Here is a 19,735-nt window from a genome sequence, read left to right on the forward strand (position 1 = left end):
CTTGTCCCTTTACCTCCTTTACCTCAACGCACACCGACCTGTTTCCTGGATCTTCATGGGTGAGTCTTCCTTTCACCTTCAGAGTGCTGACGGAAAGACCTTTGTATAATGGGTTGCTCATGTATGTGAGTGATTAAGTATATGTGAATATGTGATAGCTTTTGTTTTGTACTATGGCCCACACCTATTGTTGTGCAAGCAATGCCTGATATTCGTGGGGACGTCCAAACAGGAATCAAAACCACAGAATAGTTGTGATGGGAAACCATTAGCTTTAATTTTAAAAGTTCAGTCATCACTGTCTAGTGATGAAGAAAACTAAATGAATGCATTGTTGCCATAGCACAGTGAGTGCTGTGTTGTTTGACATTTTTAGGAAGGTTAAGAAATGTTTCTTGAATGACCTTGTACAGGGGTTAAAGGATGTTTGCGGTGTGGGTGGTATGGGCAATGTTTTATTAGTTGTCTACGTCTCATGCACCTTCGCATCGATTTTACTCATTGCTGCTATTAGATGAAGCTCTGAGGTTATTCAGGCTTTAATTGCAGGTGTTCAATTTATTTGATACCAAGCAGCATGGTGTATTAGAATTTGGTGAATTTGCCAGGGCACTTTCAGTCTTTCATCCTAATTCACCTCTTGAGGAGAAAATAGACTGTAAGTTTCAAGGTCTCTGCAGGTATATTTTTATATTATGTGATTTTTTCATTCCAGTTAGTAATTTGCACTCTTGAATGATCTGAACAGGTGTGTATCTCACAGTTTTTCTAGGTGTGTATTATGTAGAGACAGTTCAGAGTTTGACTTTCAACTTCATCAAGAACATGGGAAGTAAGCAGGAAACGCTAACTGGGGATGTAGTGATGACTGATACGATTGCTAGCTGATTTGATGGTAAATTTGGCAGATTAGCAAGTGTGATCATTGGAAGTGAATGCACACAGAAGGCATTGGATTCGTTAGAGCACAAACATGGTCAAAATTTTGATGATCTAACAAGGAGCATGCTTTGGTAGAAGTGCTTTGCAGGAAAGCATTTTGTTTAAAAGAATGGCTCCTAGTTATGTAGACTGCCAAAGGAAATGTGAGCACAAGTATGAGCAAAGGCAAATCGAGCCAAGAAATGTGTAGACTAGGTAGGCTATGAAGAAAATGTGAGCACAAGTATGAGCTAAGGAGTGAGCTGAATGGAGCAAGGCATTTCAAGAAATGTGTCGTAGTGGAAATACAAAAGGGGTCAAAGTGTAAAGCAGGGTTATGTGGCCAAACCTTCATGGAACCCTAATAAGGCCCTAACATACCAAGGAAAAGAACTTTCTATTATGCTTTTAAAAACCAACCATACAAATCAGTCAACCATGGGCTGCTAACAAAGCAAGAAAACTAGAAAAAGAAACTGGTTGTCCAACCAACGCATTTCCCAAGAACCTAGCTCAATGCTCAGGGAATCTCTAAAACATGGTCTAGCAACCAGGGTAGGAGGGCTATACATCTAGTGAATGGCTCGCTCTATGAAAACATAAGAGACACCTGCAAGCCAAGCCTCACAAAAATGCACCCGTCTCTCAGCGGTTGCCCAAGATCCTAATGTTCCTTGCTCCCAGATGACACATAGGGTGTAGATGATGTCCTACTAGATGGTAACTAGGGTGGCTGCCAATGCAACTTGGTGACCTCCCATCACAAAACTGCGACGGCAACCCAAATGTTCCAAGCAGGGCTGGACACTTCTGGCTATGGCAGAGGGCATAGTCAGGAAGGAGGTGTCGCATCTTGTGCCTCTATCCTGAAGACCTCCTGGCCTTGGATCTTGTAGGCTGGAGAGGCTGGATCAATGAAGAAGGCATGACCCCCTCCATCAGCCAAGCTGCCATCTCCCAATTGAAGTCTCGTTGTAACCTCTATGTCCTGGCAACAATATGGAGGCACCCATCCAAATCCTCTATGGTTGGGAAGCAATCCCAGAGACAATACGGGATCGTCTCCAAATCTTTATTTGTCCAATGGTGGCATCTACGATCTACACGCATTTGCTCTAGCCATCTACCGATGTGCGAACCTCCATATGCCACCATCTGGACGAGTTCTTCCAAGGCCTACGGGTGGTCCATAGTCGTGACCAAAATCTGGAAAGAACCTTCTAGGGAACCTATTGCTCAACCCAATGACGCTCTCTTGAGGGAGTCGCGGCTGTTGCCTCTCACTGTAGACGCCTGCAATGTTGTCGTGGATGAGAAAAAGGGCACCTCCTCCACTTTATTTGAGTGGCCTACTCATACATGCCAAAACCACTTACTCAGATCCCACTAAATCTCTCAAAGAGGCTGGACCTCTCATAACCAAAGACGTCACCATGCCCCATCTTGCCCTACCAAGAGTGGGACTGGGTCAATGGTCCAATCCTTGCCCAAGCGTCCCATTACCCTAATCCTCAACAAGTCGAGTGCCTTGTCAACCTCTGGGTCTCTCACCAAGCCCCACTCGGTACAACCTAGAACAAGAAGAGCCAAGGGGCCTTTGCAAAAATTGAATCCTTAGGGGCATCCCGGTCTTGGAGAACTACTTGTACAAGCCCGACGGGAGGGGGGGCTCTATGCAGCCCCTCTCACCAAGGCTCTGGGATCGCAACGTCGATCTCCATCATGTGAGTGCCTAGCCCCCTTACACGAGAGGGAGCTCAAACTCGTGCCTCTGCCTCTACCTCGACGAGAAGGCAGCTTCATGCCCCAAAAGAATTGGCTCGGCCACTATCCCATTGTGCCCATCGGATGTGCTTCCTCTACCCCTCGCATCAGATTCTCCTGATCATGTACCTTCGAATGCCAGATGAGGGGCTTTTGCTCTAACTCCTCACAGCACCGCGAGCTGGCCCAAATGAGCCCTCCAAACAAATGTTTTTAGACCTACGAGATGGCCCGAATGAGCCCTCGTTGTCAGTTCTGTGAAGATTCTTTATTAGGGGGAGGCCTTTTGTTACGTCAGCCATAATCCCGGATTCGTCTGGTGTAGTTATGGTGAAGCGGGAAACCAGAGGGCTCGACAGTGCTTGCATCAATACGGAGTGCATAAGTAAGGCCTAAATGGGCATAGAGACTCTAAGGTCCAAATGGACACATGGCACTCAATAGAACACCATGTGGCAGGGACTGGGCTAGGAGGGAGGATTCCAGAAGGAACTTGAAGAAAGGGAAGTTCATGTGACCAAGAGGGGAATTCATGGCAGGGTGGAACATGCTGAGCTGAGCCCTTCTTTTAGGCATCGCAACATTGGTATCAGAGCCTCCGTCGCTGTCCTTTCGTTGAAGTTCGTCTCTACGCGGCTATTCTCTTACAAGGCTTACATAGTTATGTAAGTGCAGGTGGCTAGCAGCATGGAATTAATGCTTCACAACATTGGCATCCGTTCGACCGTTTTTGGATTACACGAGCAGTTAATGGACGCAATAGCGGTTGAATCCACTAAAAGAGTGCAGGTGCATGGGTCGTCAGCTATTTGATCACACGAAGCATGGGAGCTGAATTTGGTTTCGAGATATGCTGGGTGCCGGGCAATAGCAGGTTGTTGTAAAAGGTGATGTGCTTGTCGATACGTTCCAAGGCATATAACACCCTGAGAAGATGCAAAATATGCGCAGCCGCCTCACCAAGGATGGGCTCTGCTATATCTGCAGTGAATAGGCGGTCCCATTTTTCCCTGACCACTACAGCAGCCTGCGAATCGGCAGAGCTCCCTTGGCTGTAATAATTCGGTGTTCTTGGAAAAGGAACCAGAGTGTCTTCACCACTAGAGGCGACGACTGGACCTGCGCTTCTGAGCTTGCCGTGTGCATTTACTTTGACCGGATGTGGAAGGAGACTATATTGGAAGGGAAGGCAAACTAAGAGCAACGAAGGAGCTGCAAGTGACAACGATTCCCTCGTTTACCGGAAAATGAATTAGAAAGAGCGTGGGAGGCTTGGGACAATTGTAGTATGAGTAAAAACACTCTAGTCCAGTACATAGCGAACTATAGGGAGGCAGTCCTTAAGCTGAAGGGAATTAATGAATTCCAAAAGATAAGGGGTTTCGTGAGAGGTCTCAAAGACACTTATAAGGTTGAGGTGAAAAGAAATTCTTCAAAAACCTTTGAGCAAGCCATAAAGTATGTCAAATATACGATGATACGACGGGGAAATTCAGAGTTTGGAACTTCAGAGCAAACAGGTTTTGTTCCAAAGTTCAATAAATTTTCCAATTTGAAAAGGAAGGGACACTTTAAGAAGGAGATTCCTCAAGCACCACCTAAGAAATCTCAAACACAAAATTATCCTCTCTTGAAGAAAGAGGATTATGAAAGGGCCAGGCAAGAAAATCTTTACTTCAAATGTTTGGGCAAAGACCATGCTGCCTAGAACTGCCCTAAAAATAAACTAGCGGGAGCTAAAGCCCCAAATAGACCTCCACAAAGATAAGTGCATGCGGTGCAAGTGTTGTTGCTTAATGGTATTGAAAAGTACAGTGAGGTGGAGGTCTATCATGAGGATAGCACCCACATGTGTTGTCTATCATCAGCAATGTGGCAGCCCACCTTTGGTCCTCATGATTTAATGAGGATGCATAGAAAAATTAAGGGGCAAAGAGTAAGAGTGATAGTCGATGATAGTGCAACACATAATTTCTTAAACTACTCATTAGTTAAGAAATTGAAATTGCGTGAGAGTCCCAGTGCCCATAAATATGTGGTCTCTTTGGCGAAGGGCAATGATAAAAAAGTTTGGGTTGTCATGATATATGGTGTAGAGGTGGATATTCAAGGCTATCAGGATGCCTTGGATTTCCAAATCATGCATCCCGACCGAACAGATGTAGTGCTTGGTCGAGAATGGCTGTATAGTCTTAGGCATAGCTTACAGAGCAGTTATCTTAATAACTCTATTATGTTTGAAAAAGAGGGTAGAGTCTTCCAGATTCAAGGAGAACATGATGTGCCTAACTTTCCTCTTATTTGTTCGATGGAATTGGAACGACTACTACACCGAGAAGAATGCGAGGTATATTTTTGTGAACTTACTTTTATTGGTGATTTTATGTCTTCTGCATCGGAAAGAAGTAATGTTGTTTTTAATAATGTTAAAAAGTAAAAATCTTCTTTCAATGATTTAATGTTTGAATTAAAAATGTTTTTTTGTCTGATTTACCTGATGGTTTACCTCCTGAGAGAGAAGTAGATCATAAAATAGATTTAATTCCTAGATCTACCCCTGTTTGTAAACCCCCGTATAGGCTTAGTCAAACGGAGGAACGTGAGGTCGAAAGACAGTTAACGGAATATCTTAGGAAGGGCCAAATCCAAACAAGTAGCTCACCTTGGTCTGCACCAGTTTTACTGGTAAAGAAAAAGGATGGTACTATGCGTTTATGCATAGATTACTAAGCACTAAATAAAATCACCATAAAAAATAAGTATCCTATGCGTCGCATTGATGAGCTCTTTGATCAATTGCAAGGGGCAAAATACTTTACTAAAATTGATTTAAGATTAGGATATCACCAAGAATGAATTAGGGAAGAAGATGTCCCTAAGACATCATTTCGTACTAGGTATGGGCATTATCAATTTAAAGTAATGCCATTTGGGTTAACAAATGCTCTAGCAACTTTCATGACACTTATAAACAGTGTCTTAAGGCCATATCTAGGAAAATTTACTGTAGTGTCTCTAGACAATATCCTTATTTATAGTAAAACCAGGAAAAAGCATTTGGAACATTTGCGGAAAGTGTTCCAACTGCTTAGGGATAATTCACTCTTTGCTAAAGAATCCAAATGTGAATTCTTTGCAAAAGAAGTGAAATACTTGGGACATATAATATCCAAGATTATGCTAGATTGTTGTTCCGATGACAGACCAGCTTAAGGGGAAGGGAAGCACCTTCATATGGGATGAACCTAAAAAGAGAAGCTTTGAAAAATTAAAGGTAGCTATAGCGGCAGCTCCTATCTTAAAAGTAGTGGATCCCAATGAACCATTCGTGGTTGAGACGGATGTCAGTGATTTTGCTGTTGGGGCGATACTTATACAAAAAGGTCAACCAATGGCTTTTGAAAGCAAAAAGTTAGATCGTGCCCAACGAAATTACTCGGCATATGAGAAGGAACTACATGCTATAGTCTATGCTTTTAAAAAGTGGAGGCACTATTTATATGGTGCAAAATTTGAGATCATCTTTGATCAGGAGAGCATTAAGTGGATTTGTAATCAGCCAGAGCTTAAAGGTAGAAAAGCTAGATGGGCTGACTTAATGCAAGAGTTTGATATACAATTAACATATAGGAAAGGGAAGTTCAATGTAGTAGCAGACTCTCTTAGCCGAATGCCAATTATTGATGAATTGAGTTTTACTCAATTTCAGAATGATTTCCTAGAGTCCTTAAAGGGGAAATGTGAGTTTGATTCTCACTTCTCTGAAATATGGAAAGCAATTAAAAATAGGGATCCAACTAATCGACAAGCTTTCACTGAGAAGTCGCATGGAAATGGCGACACACCACAAGTTGGTGATAAAGAACTCAAGTGGAAAAAATATACTATTGAAGATGGCTACTTGCTCTACAAGGGTAGAGTATGTGTCATGGATGATAATGACATTAGGCGCCAAATCCTTTTTGAATGTCATGATAGTCCGAGTGCTGAACACCCGGGAATTCAGGAGACATATATGCTTATGAAAAGACAATTCAGGTCAATAAGGCTGAACGCGTTAAGGTAGGAGGTCTCCTACACCCATTGGAGATTCCATCTGGCAAATGGAAAAGAATCTCCATGGATTTCATTGTAGGGTTACCTAGGACACAGAGGGGACACAACTCTGTGTGGGTAATTGTGGATCGGTTGACCAAGATGGCTCATTTTATTCATGTCAGTGAAGATGTTAAAACTCCAAAATTAGCTAGGCTATTTGTGGAGCATATCTATAGACTGTATGGGCTACCAGCCAGTATTGTTAGTGACCAGGATAGCAAATTTAATTGCCATTTTTGGAGGGCTGTGTTCAAGAGATTAGAAACTTCATTGAATATGAGCACCGCGGATCATCCACAGAGTGATAGTCAAACTGAAAGGGTCAATCAGATCATTAAGGATATGTTTTGAGCATATGTAAGTAAACGGCAAACTAATTGGGAACAAAATTTGCCCATATCAGAATTTGCATATAACAGTGCCAAACATTCAGCTACAAGTTTTAGTCCATTCATGATGATGTATGGATTTCAACCAAGAGCTCCAATGACAATGGGACTCGAAAAAGAGAAGGTTCCTTTGCATTTTATTGAGCTCTCTCTTCTTTTGAGCACCTGCAAAAAAGCAATATGAATAAATAGGGTAAAATAAACTAATAGCAGTGCTTAATGAGACTAGGATAAATCAGATGGTGTACCTTCTTATTGTTGTAGATAAATAAAAAGTCATTTGAAATAGAACCTTCTATCTCAAACAGAATGTCATTGCGCAATTGAGCTAGGGAGCAACATTCTCTTAATGAGATATTGACTAGCACATCACCATTCTCAACAACATCAATATCAAGAAGTTTATTTTTTGCACCAAAAGAATCTTCATCTTGATCCATTGGGACTAGTTTTGTGCCTAGCATTCGACTGCGCTTATAATAAAAAGAAAAAATAAAATTTTGTGATGCAACCATGTACTCCAGTTGCATAGAAGGTTGGACAACCTCACAAAACACTGAACTACATGTCTTCTTATCCCAACCTTTATCCAAAAATTATGGCATGCATGCCGAACTTGTTGCTTTAACTGTGAACATTGTTTTTGAAACCTTCACTGGAAAGGTATTAAACAAGTCCACAAAAACTGTGAGAGGCATGCATAAAGAAATTTTTATTATCCTTGTGGCAATATTAGGCCTCAGAGAAAGTCTACCTTAAGGTACCCAAATCTTCTGAATCTCTAAAGACAGGTAAATGTCCGAAGTTGTCTCCTAGGTATTGTGGACCGTTCACAATACTTAAGAGGATTGGAGAACTTGCTTACAAATTAGCCTTACCTGAGGGATGTAGAGTACATCCAGTTTTTCATGTTAGTAGGCTAAAAAGAAAATTAGGAGATGATGATAATCTCATTGGAAATGAAGTCCTAGTTGAACTCATTGAACCTGCATCTTTACCATATGAACCAGAAAGAATTTTAGATAGACAAGAAAAAAGAACGCGACACACCATATGGCAAGAATGTCTGGTTAGGTGGAAAGATAGATTTGAAGAGGGTTCAACATGGGAAAGGGTAAGCAGTCTCCAAAGGAGGTTTTCCAATTTTGTTTTCGAGGACGTAAACCATTCTTAAGGGGAAGGGAATGTTACGTCAGCCATAATCCCGGAATCGTCTTGTGTAGTTATGGTGAAGCGGGAAACTAGAGGGCTCGACAGTGCTTGCATCAATATGGAGTGCATAAGTAAGGCCTAAATGGGCATAGAGACTCTAAGGTCCAAATGGACACATGGCACTCAATAGAAAACCATGTGGCAGGCACTGGGCTAGGAGGGAGGATTCCAGAAGGAACTTGAAGAAAGGCAAGTTCATGTGACCAAGAGGGGAATCATGGCAAGGTGGAACGTGCTGAGCTGAGCCCTTCTTTCAAGCATCGCAACACCTTTCCTGCAAGGGGAGCCTCTGAAAATATCCACCTGTGAGATAGTTGCCATTGTCCTTCTATGCGGAGAGTGTTCTTGAGAAGCCCTTGCCAAAGCAAGCGCTTCCAAGCTCAGAGCTTGGGGTAAGACCGCGTACCACCAACTTCATCTCTGGATCATCTCGGGGCAGGATCATCGTCTGCCAAGCGACCTTGGCTCTAGTGTTCCTCGTGCCATCTGAACTTGCCCAAAACAAAGTTGATTTGAAGAAAATTGTTAGCACAGCCACATAGAGCTTGTTAGATAGGACCTAGATGCTTGTAGTGAGAGCTATTTAGCTCAATACATGGACCTTTTTTTAGTTAAGCATTTGTTCTAGCCTTAGAGAACATTTGTAGTTGTGACTACATTTCTTGCCACTATCAGGTGCATTGCTTATGCTGATGGTTATTTTACGCTTTAGAAGCTCTCATGTGGGACTCTACTGTTCCACTATAATAAGTGGATTCAGCCTTTCACTTTTAAGAACAGCTTTGACATGTCGAGAGGTACCTTCTAGATTGCTTGGAGTGCATGTAGTGTTGAAGATTTGTAGCCTTATGGCATGGCAAGTGTGGAAGGTGATATGAACTTCTAGTTGGGGGGCATGGCCTTCTAGTTGAGGTTGTCTTAGATGTAGGTACAGTTCCTCATTTTAGCGCATCCTTTTGTTTGGTGTTGTAAACCACTTTTGTTACGGCCATTCAACAGAGACTGCAATTCCAGTGAGATTTGCATGTGTTGGTTGGTCTGTGAGTTCCATGAGTTCTGGCCTTGAAACAAGTGTGTACTTTTTTTAAATACTTCATCGTTTAGAGCTCTATTTGACAAGTGTTTTGTGATGGCAGTTTCTTTCCAGCTATATGATCTGAAGCAGCAAGGCTTTATTGAACGACAGGAGGTCTCTGTTCAGTTTCATTTATCACCTTACATTCACTGTTAGTTGGAAATGAATGAAAACGAAATATTTAATTTGTGCAGTCCTTAACCTCATGCTTTACACTAGCCTCACAAATGATAAGATGATTTTAAAGTGCTAAACCTGGCCTCACCATGCTGTTTGCTTAAACTTGGTTTTGTCATTGTTAGGAGCCACTCTCCATTCAGGCTCTGTATTTTTTCCTGTAGTTGTTTCTTGATTCAGTGTGATGTGTTTAAAACATGTTAGTAGCTATTCCAAATCATGGGATTGGTGTTTATCTGCCTGTTTTCTATGACAGTTGAGAAAATTTGAAAATTCTGTTGTAATTGCCTCATCACGTTTTTAATTGCGCAAACATAGGGTGATACAATTAAGTAGATATTGCAAAGACTTTTTATCAGATTGTTTTGTTTGCAGGTCAAACGGATGGTAGTGGCTACCCTCGCTGAGTCTGGCATGAACCTATCTGATGATGTGATTGAAAACATCATTGATAAGGTACATTCTGATTTTGTTGTTGTTTGCATATCCTCATAGGAAGTGCAGTTTTTAGAGCTACCCTATCAATTGTTGTAATTCTGGGAGAAGGCTAGAATAGAAACATGTATTGGACAGTTGAAGCTCAAATTTTACTAGAGAATAAGAAAGTGCATACAGCCTCTCCTTGGTTCCTAATATAAATCTTAATGTAGCACATGTGTAGGGTGGATAAAGTTTCATGAGTGGTAGAGTTCAGACAGCATAATCTTCAATGAATAGCTGATAGTACCCCACTCCTCCCAAGAAGCTCTGTAGTCGAAGGAACTGGCAGTTTGCTTATGCGTTTGGCCGTCTCAGGATCGACTATGTTATAGACACCATCTAAGCCTGACTGGGTGTGATTTTTTGGTGAGCTTTTTGTCATGAGCTTTTTTTCAATTTTCATGAATATTGCGAGCTTTTCATTCACTTGAGAGAGAGAGAGAGAGAGAGAGGGGGGGGGGGGGGGGGGGGGGGGTTCATGGAGTAGGGTGGGTTGAAAATTTGGGTTGTGGTTGCAGTTAAGACAAGAGAGGGGGGGGAGGGGAGATAAAGGAAAGGGGAGGGATACAACCGAAACTGACGAAACAGCTATGGCTTCATAAAAACCAGACAGAATTCTTCTCTCCAAAGCTCTCCCTCACTCCCTCTCTCTGGAGATGCACTAGGGCCCAGGACAAATTGTCGGGCTGGACCCCCCCGAAGGTCTTTTATTCATTTCAGAAATTCAATACAGAAGTTCAGCTTAAAGCTGTCTCGTAAGTCTCCCTCTAAAACGTGAAAAGAATTCTTCTTTTACAAGAGCTTCAAGCCCCATTCAAATTGGCAACATGCCACTTGTCTAAAATCTAGACTAAATCCTATTACAAGCCACTAAGGGCCATTCTGGAGTCTTCAAAGCTCTCGGTCACACGAACCGCTTCCTAGATGCTTGTCAGGCTCCCATTTCGCTTAGGAAAAAATAGTCCTTGCTAGTACCTGCAACAATTAATTAAAGCGCACCACCATGGTACCCATTAATTGTTAGCGCTTTGCATGCAAATAACACACTGTGGACTAATCCTAGTCACGGTGGGCGTCCCCACTGAACACATGTGCACATCTAAACAAATATATATACAAATAAATATATATATATTTTCTCTAGTTGACCGGAGTCAACACTCTTGATTATAATTAAAGAGCTTTGACTAAGGGTCAAAGCGCCTTAATTATAGCCAAGTCTCTCCAACCGGAGTTGGCACATCTTGGTTAACCGGGGTTAACCCTCTTGGCGCATGCCAAGTCTTGTTGACCGAAGTCAATACTCTCTGACCACAGTCAGATTTACTTGACTGGAGTCAAGTATCTTTGACCATAGTCAATACTTCGACCATTAAAATAACTCTTTGACCGTAATTATCACATATAAAACTCTTTAATTATGATCAAATAAATGGTCAACTGTACTTTGACTTAGGATATTTACATTGTGGTGACATCCCCTCGGCTTCTATTCAGTTGACCTCAACTGAAAAGCTTCCTTGTAAACATCCAAAAGCTGTGGATGATCGGATAACATGTCTTCGTCCATCCATTTGGCATCTAATGCCGTATAATTCTTGAATTTTACAAGATACCTGCAAAATTCCTTACCCTGAGGGCCTTTACGTACAGTATGGTACACAATTTGCTCTGGCTGAAGGACTTCCTCCAGCTCATCGACTTCTGGTGGATCTTCTGATACTGGTTCTGTAGGCTCTGGTCCCTGAAATTTCTTTAGAAGACTCACATGGAATGCATTGTGAATCCTCCAATGCTGTGGCAATGCTAATATGTATGCAACCTCATTTATTCTTTCTGTAACCCTAAAAGGGCCATAATATCTGGGAGATAACTTTGCATACACTTTCCGTTTGCCTTTAAACTTGCGGAGCCTAGCTTTTTCAAATCTCAAAAGTATCCAGTCCCCTTGCTTGAGATCTAGCTGTCTCCTATGTTTATCTGCAGCCCTTTTATGTTTCTCTTGAGACCTTTCAATTGCTGTCCGGGACTTGGCTGTAAGCTGTCTGGAGGTCTCTTACAAACTGATCAGCTGCAAATATTTCATCTTTAGTCCTCAATATAGGTGGCAAAATCACCTTCCCATATATGACTTCAAAAGGGGCTTTCCCTGTAGAGTTATGTACTGTATTATTGTAAGCAAACTCTACTAAGGGTAGGTACTTTTCCCAGTCTGAACTTTGGTCACCCACGTAGCATTTCAGCATATCCAAAATGGTAGAATTTGCTACTTCACTTTGACCATCTGTCTGGGGATGGAAAGAAGAAGAAAAATTCAGATTCGTCCCCATGTTATCAAATAAAGCTCTCCAGAATAGACTGGTCATTCTGGGATCTCGATCACTAACAATGGACTTAGGCATACCATGATGTTTAAAGATTTGTGCCATGAACAGCTTAGCCATATGATCTGCCTTTATGGTTTTGCGAACCGGAAGGAAATGAGCTTGCTTGCTGAATCTGTCTATGATAGTCCAGATTCCATCATTCCCTGACTTTGATCTCGGCAAATCAAAAATAAAGTCCATTGTAATACTTTCCCATGGTGCCTGAGGCACGGGAAGAGGCATAAGTAGGCCAGGTGCCTTCCGTCTATCATACTTCACTTTTTGACAAGTAAGGCATTCCGTAACAAACTGATGTATATCTTTCCGCATTCCTAGCCAAGAGAAATATCTCTCCAGGGCTAGAGTTGTTGCTGTAATTCCTCTATGTCCAGCATAGGGAGGTGCATGGCATTCCCCCAAAATCTTTTTCCTCATCTCCTGGGTGATGCATAGGCAATCATCTTTCATTAAATACCCATCTTTTAGGGAATAGTGACTGGTGGATTGCCCTTCTTGCATCTGCTGTAAAATTTCACCAAAATCAGAATCATGAGCATATTGTTCCCTCATGCCTTCCAGGTCCTGATGATAAGCAATAGTTACATTATTGACCTGGGGTCTTCGGGACAAGGCATCTGCCACTCTATTCCGAATTCCTGGAGTATGGACAATCTGAAAATGATACATTGACAGCATGTTTGCCCATTTCATATGCTTCTCTGAAAGCTTGGTCTGAGTCAAAAAGTATTTCAGACTTTGGTGATCTGTTTTGACAGTAAAATTTGCACCCAAAAGATAATGTTTCCATGTATGGATGGCATGAATTACAGCCAATAACTCTTTCTCATAGATTCCTAAATATCTTTCCGCATCCCGAAGTCGTCTGCTTTCATAGGCTACTACATGACCATTCTGATGCAATGCAGCCCCAACACATTCTCCACAAGCATCGCAATCCACATCAAAAGACTGATACAGATCCGGAACTACCAGAATAGGCTCTGTAGTCAACTTTTCCTTGAGTGTATTGAATGCTTTCTTCTGTGATAATCCCCATGTGAAGGCTGCATTTTTCTTAGTGAGGTCATGTAATGGAGCTGCGATATCAGCAAAATGTCTGATAAACCTTCTGTAGTAAGAACACAAGCCTAAAAAGCTTCGAACTTCATGCACAGTTTTCAGCTCTGGCCATTCCTGAATGGCACGGATCTTCGCTGGATCCATTTGTATCCCATTCTTGGATATTATATGCCCCAGATAGTGGATTTCTTCCAGGAAGAATTTACTTTTCTTGCTGTTTGCATAGAGCTGATGATTTCTCAGCTCTTGAAACACTATAGCAAGATGTTCTCTGTGCTCTTCCTCTGTCTTAGAAAAAACTAAGATATCATCAAAGAAAGTACCGGTAAAATGCCTGTACTTCCGGAAGATGCGATCCATCATTCTGTTGAATGTGGCTGGAGCATTTGTCAACCCAAAAGGCATCACTAAGTATTCATACAACCCAAATGTTGTGCGGAATGCTGTCTTATGCACATCCTGAGGCTGTATCCTCACTTGGTGGTAGCCACTCTTTAAGTCTATCCTGCTGAAAACTGAAGCTCCATTTAACTGATCCAGGACATCATCAATACGCGGAATAGGGAATCTATTCTTGATGGTCATTTTATTTAGTGCGCGATAGTCGACGCACATACGGAATGAACCATCTTTCTTCTGTACTAATAGTACAGGGGAACAAAAAGGAGACGAGCTGGGCTGAATCAACCCTTTGGACAGCAAGTCCTGTACCTGAGCCATAATCTCCTCTCTCTGAGTCGCACTGACTCTATAAGGGGGTCTGTTTGGTGGCTCACTACCAGGCATTAACTCTATCTGATGATCTTATGGTCTCTCTGGGGGTAACTCCCCTGGCAAAACGTCAGAAAAGCAATCTTTAAAGTTTACAAGAAACTGGAACTTATTTTTGTCTGCATCATTCATTTCAGCATGCATATCATTCTCTTTTTCTTTTACAAAGACCATGTACGCAGAAATTGCAGACTTTATTGCTTTACCGCATGAAACATCAGATACAATGGGGATAGTGTCCCCTTTATTCCTGGCAATTAGACGCTGATTTTTCCCCCTATGCACAAATTCCAGCACTCTTTCAGGAAGAGTCAACTTCACTGCCTTGCGGTGAAACCAAGGCATCCCCAAAACTACATCATAGTGTTTCAGTGGAGAAATGAAGAAGTCTTCCTGATCCACATAACTCTGAACATGAAGACGGAGCTTCCCTATCAAGGGAGTAACTGGCACAGGATTTCCACAAAACATTTGATCGGCATCCAAAGCCCTGCCTAACTCTTCCGTCTTTATTCCCAGCCTCAGGGCTAGATCCTCTGATGTAAAATTATCAGTAGCCCCTGGATCAAATAAAATTAGCGCTTGCTGGTCTCTAACTTTGCCCCATGATAGCAGCAATTCTCGTTCTTCTGGGTTCAAAGCATGACCCAGTATATCAGGAATTCCCCCTGCCATTGGCTTTTGCGGTCCTCGTGGCTTCTCTGCCTCTTTTCCCTTCGATGTTGAAGGCTTTTCTGGGCACTGGGCAGCCACATGCCCCTCTTTACCGCACCTGAAGCATTTCCCATCTCTACGGAATTCCGCTATCTGTTCAGGGGTGAATAGAGATTTGCCCTTATAAGTCTTTGAGAACTGAGTACCCCTCGGCTTCTGAGGCTGAAACCCTTTCTTTTCAGCCTTGGGGGACTCTTTCTTTTCTGATTTTAGAAAATCAGTTTTCTTTTTATCAGCACGTCCTGCATGCAAGGATGGCACTGTAGATGGATCTTGTAGGGGCACAAGACTCGCTACTGAGGCTGAATGCATAAGATCTTGAATATTCTTTGCCCCCAAAGCATTCACTACTGCCTGAATTCTTGGAGTGAGACCTGCTCTGTACTTCCTCATCTGGGTGCCTTTGGAGATCTTTTTGAACGGTGCAACCTGCAAATAAGCATCCCAAAACTTTTGGTTGTACCCATCCACTGTATCTCCTGCATCCATGTGCAAGCTGTCCCAGTCTTGAAGAACATGGTCTCTAAACTGTTTAGGCATGAACTGCTGGTAGAAGGCTTTCTTGAAGCCCTTCCACTTTCTTGGGGCTGACCCATCTGTGGTCAGTGCACTCCACCATGCACTAGCCGTTGCTGTTAAGTGTAGGCTGACCATTCTTAACTTGGAGGATTCTGAAAATTTCTCAGTACCGAATGCAGCATCAAACTGTCTGATAAACTGCAATGCTTTGTCTGTATGACCATACTGTCCATTGTAGGTCATAAACTTAACAGATTTTCCTCCCTCTTTAAATTCCCTGGTCGCTTTGGAAGACTTTCTCTTCCCAGACTTCTTGTGTTTCCTTCTTTTCCTGGATGGTATATCTGATAAGGAAGAAGAAGACACAGAAGTCGAACTCGAGGTAGACGGTGATGGACTAGGAGATCGGTGATGATGCCTCGATCTCTTTTTTCTACGGGACCGTCTCCTATGAGATCTGTGAGATCTCTCTCTCTCAGGCTGTACACGAGAATGTGCCTCCGGCATTGGCACGTCATATACTGGATTAGGCATAGCTTCTGCTGGAAACAAATGCTGAACCCTGGGATCCCTTTTTAGATTTTCCAGCTCTTGTATACGAGTGCATACCATCTGTTCAAATTCTTTTTGAGTTTGCGGCACATTTCTCTGTCCTGGATGTACATCCCTATCTTGTGAATCCCACTGGATAGGTGATTGATCCATATTCTGAGATCTGCAGATTTCTCACACAGTGCGGGTAACTGATGCACACTACTTTTGCTTTTCCAACAGAAAAAGTACCTCAACAAGAGGTGTTTTGCATTCACAATCTATGCCAATACTGGCTGTCAGTTCAAGGCATATACCCACACAATTTCCAAAGCATCAACAATTTATATTCCCCTTTTCTGGCTGCTGCAGATGGCTTCAAAAGGCATCTGTTTCCCCTTCTCTGTGCACAAAGGCATGCATCTCTTTTATTTCTGCAAAACTCTGATTTTCTCTGTTTTCTGCTGATTCTCTGACAGTAGAATGATTACCAGATAGGTGGGTATTGATGGCAAAAACTGTCTCTGTAACTCCTTTTTTTTTTTTTTTTTTTTTTTTGTGAACAGTGACCAGATGGGTAACTACTGGTTACATTAACCAGATCAGTCCTGTTCTGGTCTGGTTAGATGACTGTAACTTGGCCACTAACTGAAACAAACTGGTTAACTGCACCAGTCCAGTCTGGTTAGGCTGTCCTCTGACCAAATCCCTAACCAGGGTCAGCTAACTGCAGTTAGCTTGAACAAGGTCACACTAACCACAGGTCTGCCAGCCTGGCTGCCACGTGTCAATGTGCCACGTCAGCTCTGAGCTGGATGCCACATCATCTGCCACCTGGCTAGGCACCACGTCAGCAATGGTGCGGTCTGCCACGTGTCCTGTGCCACGTCAGCGCCACGTCAGCAATGGTGCGGTCTGCCACGTGTCCTGCGCCACGTCAGCGCCACGTCAGCCTGCCCAACCCTTGGTCATGGTCTGTTCGTCGTCGCGCGTCGCGCCTTGGTGACCGTCACCCAAACACTCGTCCTTTGTCTCACTGGAGCGCATATTCTAGTTGCAAGCAGGAGAAAAAGGCAAAGCGCTCTTTTGATGGCTTTCCAAATAACGACGAACACACAAGAAGGAAGAGATCGCCCGCGTCAAACCAATACGATCCTCCTCTCGGCCGAGATATCTGCTTTGGGTGTCCTGCACACAGCCCGTGCAACAGAAGTCCAAGAAACCGAAAATGACAAGCACCGATGCTTCTCCGTCTTGCGATGCCAACCCTTTATCGGCTGGCCAAACTACTCATGGAGTAGTCAATGGTTCGTTCGGTGCAGGGTCACCTTGTCTTTGATTTGGGTTACACAGATAACCCCACGCGGAAAACAAGAGCGTTGCCACCAGTGCATTCACACGTGATAACGCTACCCCTCCTGCTCTTGAATCGTCACGGTACCCCTCCTGCTCTTGAATCGTCACGCTCTGATACCAATACAACCGAAACTGACGAAACAGCTATGGCTTCATAAAAACCAGACAGAATTCTTCTCTCCAAAGCTCTCCCTCACTCCCTCTCTCTGGAGATGCACTAGGGCCCAGGACAAATTGTCGGGCTGGAACCCCCCGAAGGTCTTTTATTCATTTCAGAAATTCAATACAGAAGTTCAGCTTAAAGCTGTCTCGTAAGTCTCCCTCTAAAACGTGAAAAGAATTCTTCTTTTACAAGAGCTTCAAGCCCCATTCAAATTGGCAACATGCCACTTGTCTAAAATCTAGACTAAATCCTATTACAAGCCACTAAGGGCCATTCTGGAGTCTTCAAAGCTCTTGGTCACACGAACCGCTTCCTAGATGCTTGTCAGGCTCCCATTTCGCTTAGGAAAAAATAGTCCTTGCTAGTACCTGCAACAATTAATTAAAGCGCACCACCATGGTACCCATTAATTGTTAGCGCTTTAGGGCTCTGATACCAATGCAAAGGTAGCAAAGGTAGCATGCAGCGAGATTCACAATTATGTGAAAGACCAGTGAGAGCTTCGTAAGTAGCAACAACACACTTCTGTGTGGAAAAGACTAGCAACGAGACCCCCGTAGACTCATCCTCTTCAAACAGCAAAAAGACCAGCTGTACCGTTGTAAAACTACAGCAGTGCCTCTTTCTTTTTAGTTGATTTTCAGCAGAGTCACACGATACTAATTTGCTCTCTCCCTCTCTCAACACAGCACTAGGGCCCAGGACAACAGTCGGGCTGGACCCCCCCGAAGGTCTTTATTCATGAAGAAATCAAGGTACAAGAGTTTTCAGCGTGGAAGCTGTCTGTTTTTCGTACCAAAAATCAAAACGTGAATCCAAATCATACATGAGCTCTCAGGCTCCATGTTTTGTTAGTATAAGTTGTGTTAGGATCTACATCATTAATTCTACAGATCCAAAATTGTTTTGGAAAAGCTACTAAAACGTGGTATGTACTCTATATTCCATGATATAAGCTTTGTGAAGCATGGGATAAATGATCCAATGTCAAGAACCATTATCTAGGGAAAGCCTTGCAATTAATTATTAGGATTTTAAACCAGTAGTATGACCTAGGCTCATGGGTAGACAAAACTATCTGCATGAGCACCTTTGGGTTAAGCAAATAGTATGGTTTTAGCTACGATGGGCACATAGAAGCTATGTGCTTTATTGTATATTATCAATGTTTGTATATTTTGCCATCAGTTTCCTCCCAAAATCTCTATGTAGAAATTAATCTCATCAATGTGTAGATCATGGTCTAATATTTATTTTGAAATATAATATCACCAAGTTTCAAGTAATGATTAAAAAGTTAATGAGCATTTGAAGTATAAAAATGGCTTCCAGACCTATCCGTGAGACCTATCACACAGGTATGATAGGTCTCGAATGCATTTCTAGTACACACTGAAAATGCCTTAAAGACCTATCATCCTGGCATGATACGTTCTGAAGCCATCTCCAAACTTGAAACACTAATGTTTCTAAGTGGAACTGGAAAGGTGTTGACTTCATATATTAAAATAAATGGCAGAACATGATCTACAGATATTGGTAATATTGGTTTTTATACAGTGGTAGTCTAAAGTTAAAAAGTTAATTGCTCAGAAATTGGAATTTTGTAAAGTAATAGTTCTAAATCAGGTGTAATTGGGGTCCTTAAATGTTTATAATGCTATGCAAGTGCATTAATTGGAGTTACCAGCTGTAGCAACTTGGCAAGAAATGGCCGATTGCGAGCAAGCATTTGTGCCACATCCTTTTCCCATGACAAATAACTGCCTAGTTTCTAGAATGAGGGAGTCAAAAGAATGAAGTTGATGCGACTATGACCTGCACTCCTTGTTGACATGTTTCTAAAGGGGGGTGGGGTGGAGTAAAGTGCTGATGAAGGACTAAGGACCATTGACTTTTGTGTGTGGTAGCTAATGAGTCTATGGCGCGTGTAGATTCTTATGAATGGGTAGTCCATAGTTCAATTCATCTCACAGGTATATGTAAAGTGAAACCATGGCTGCTGATACCGATTAGCAATCATGGATGGATGCTTGCAAATTTGTCTATTCAAATCACATATGGCATATGTAGAACCATTCCACCTATTTTGCTGGACATATACAGAGTCTTGCTGCAA

General features: G+C 42.5%; 1 protein-coding gene across 6 annotated transcripts in view; it reads left to right on the top strand.

Annotated features, from left to right (window-relative positions):
* The window catches only part of LOC147891802 (calcineurin B-like protein 3), a 207,927-nt gene that overhangs the window by 27,895 nt on the left and 160,297 nt on the right, over nt 1-19,735 (top strand). For all 6 annotated transcript variants that reach the window (XR_015542472.1, XR_015542473.1, XM_087388485.1 and 3 more), the window contains exons 5-7: nt 550-658; nt 9,521-9,573; nt 10,012-10,092. Coding sequence is in view for 4 of the 6 variants with exons in the window: in XM_087388485.1 (XP_087244611.1) it covers nt 550-658; nt 9,521-9,573; nt 10,012-10,092 (243 nt within the window). In the remaining 2 variants the exon portion in view is untranslated. The remainder of the gene's footprint in view (nt 1-549; nt 659-9,520; nt 9,574-10,011; nt 10,093-19,735) is intronic.

The sequence above is a fragment of the Dipteris shenzhenensis genome, chromosome 17 (genome assembly GCF_047967505.1).
Source record: "Dipteris shenzhenensis isolate YYH24624 ecotype China chromosome 17, Dip_SZ_1.0, whole genome shotgun sequence".
NCBI classification, from domain to species: Eukaryota; Viridiplantae; Streptophyta; class Polypodiopsida; order Gleicheniales; family Dipteridaceae; genus Dipteris; species Dipteris shenzhenensis.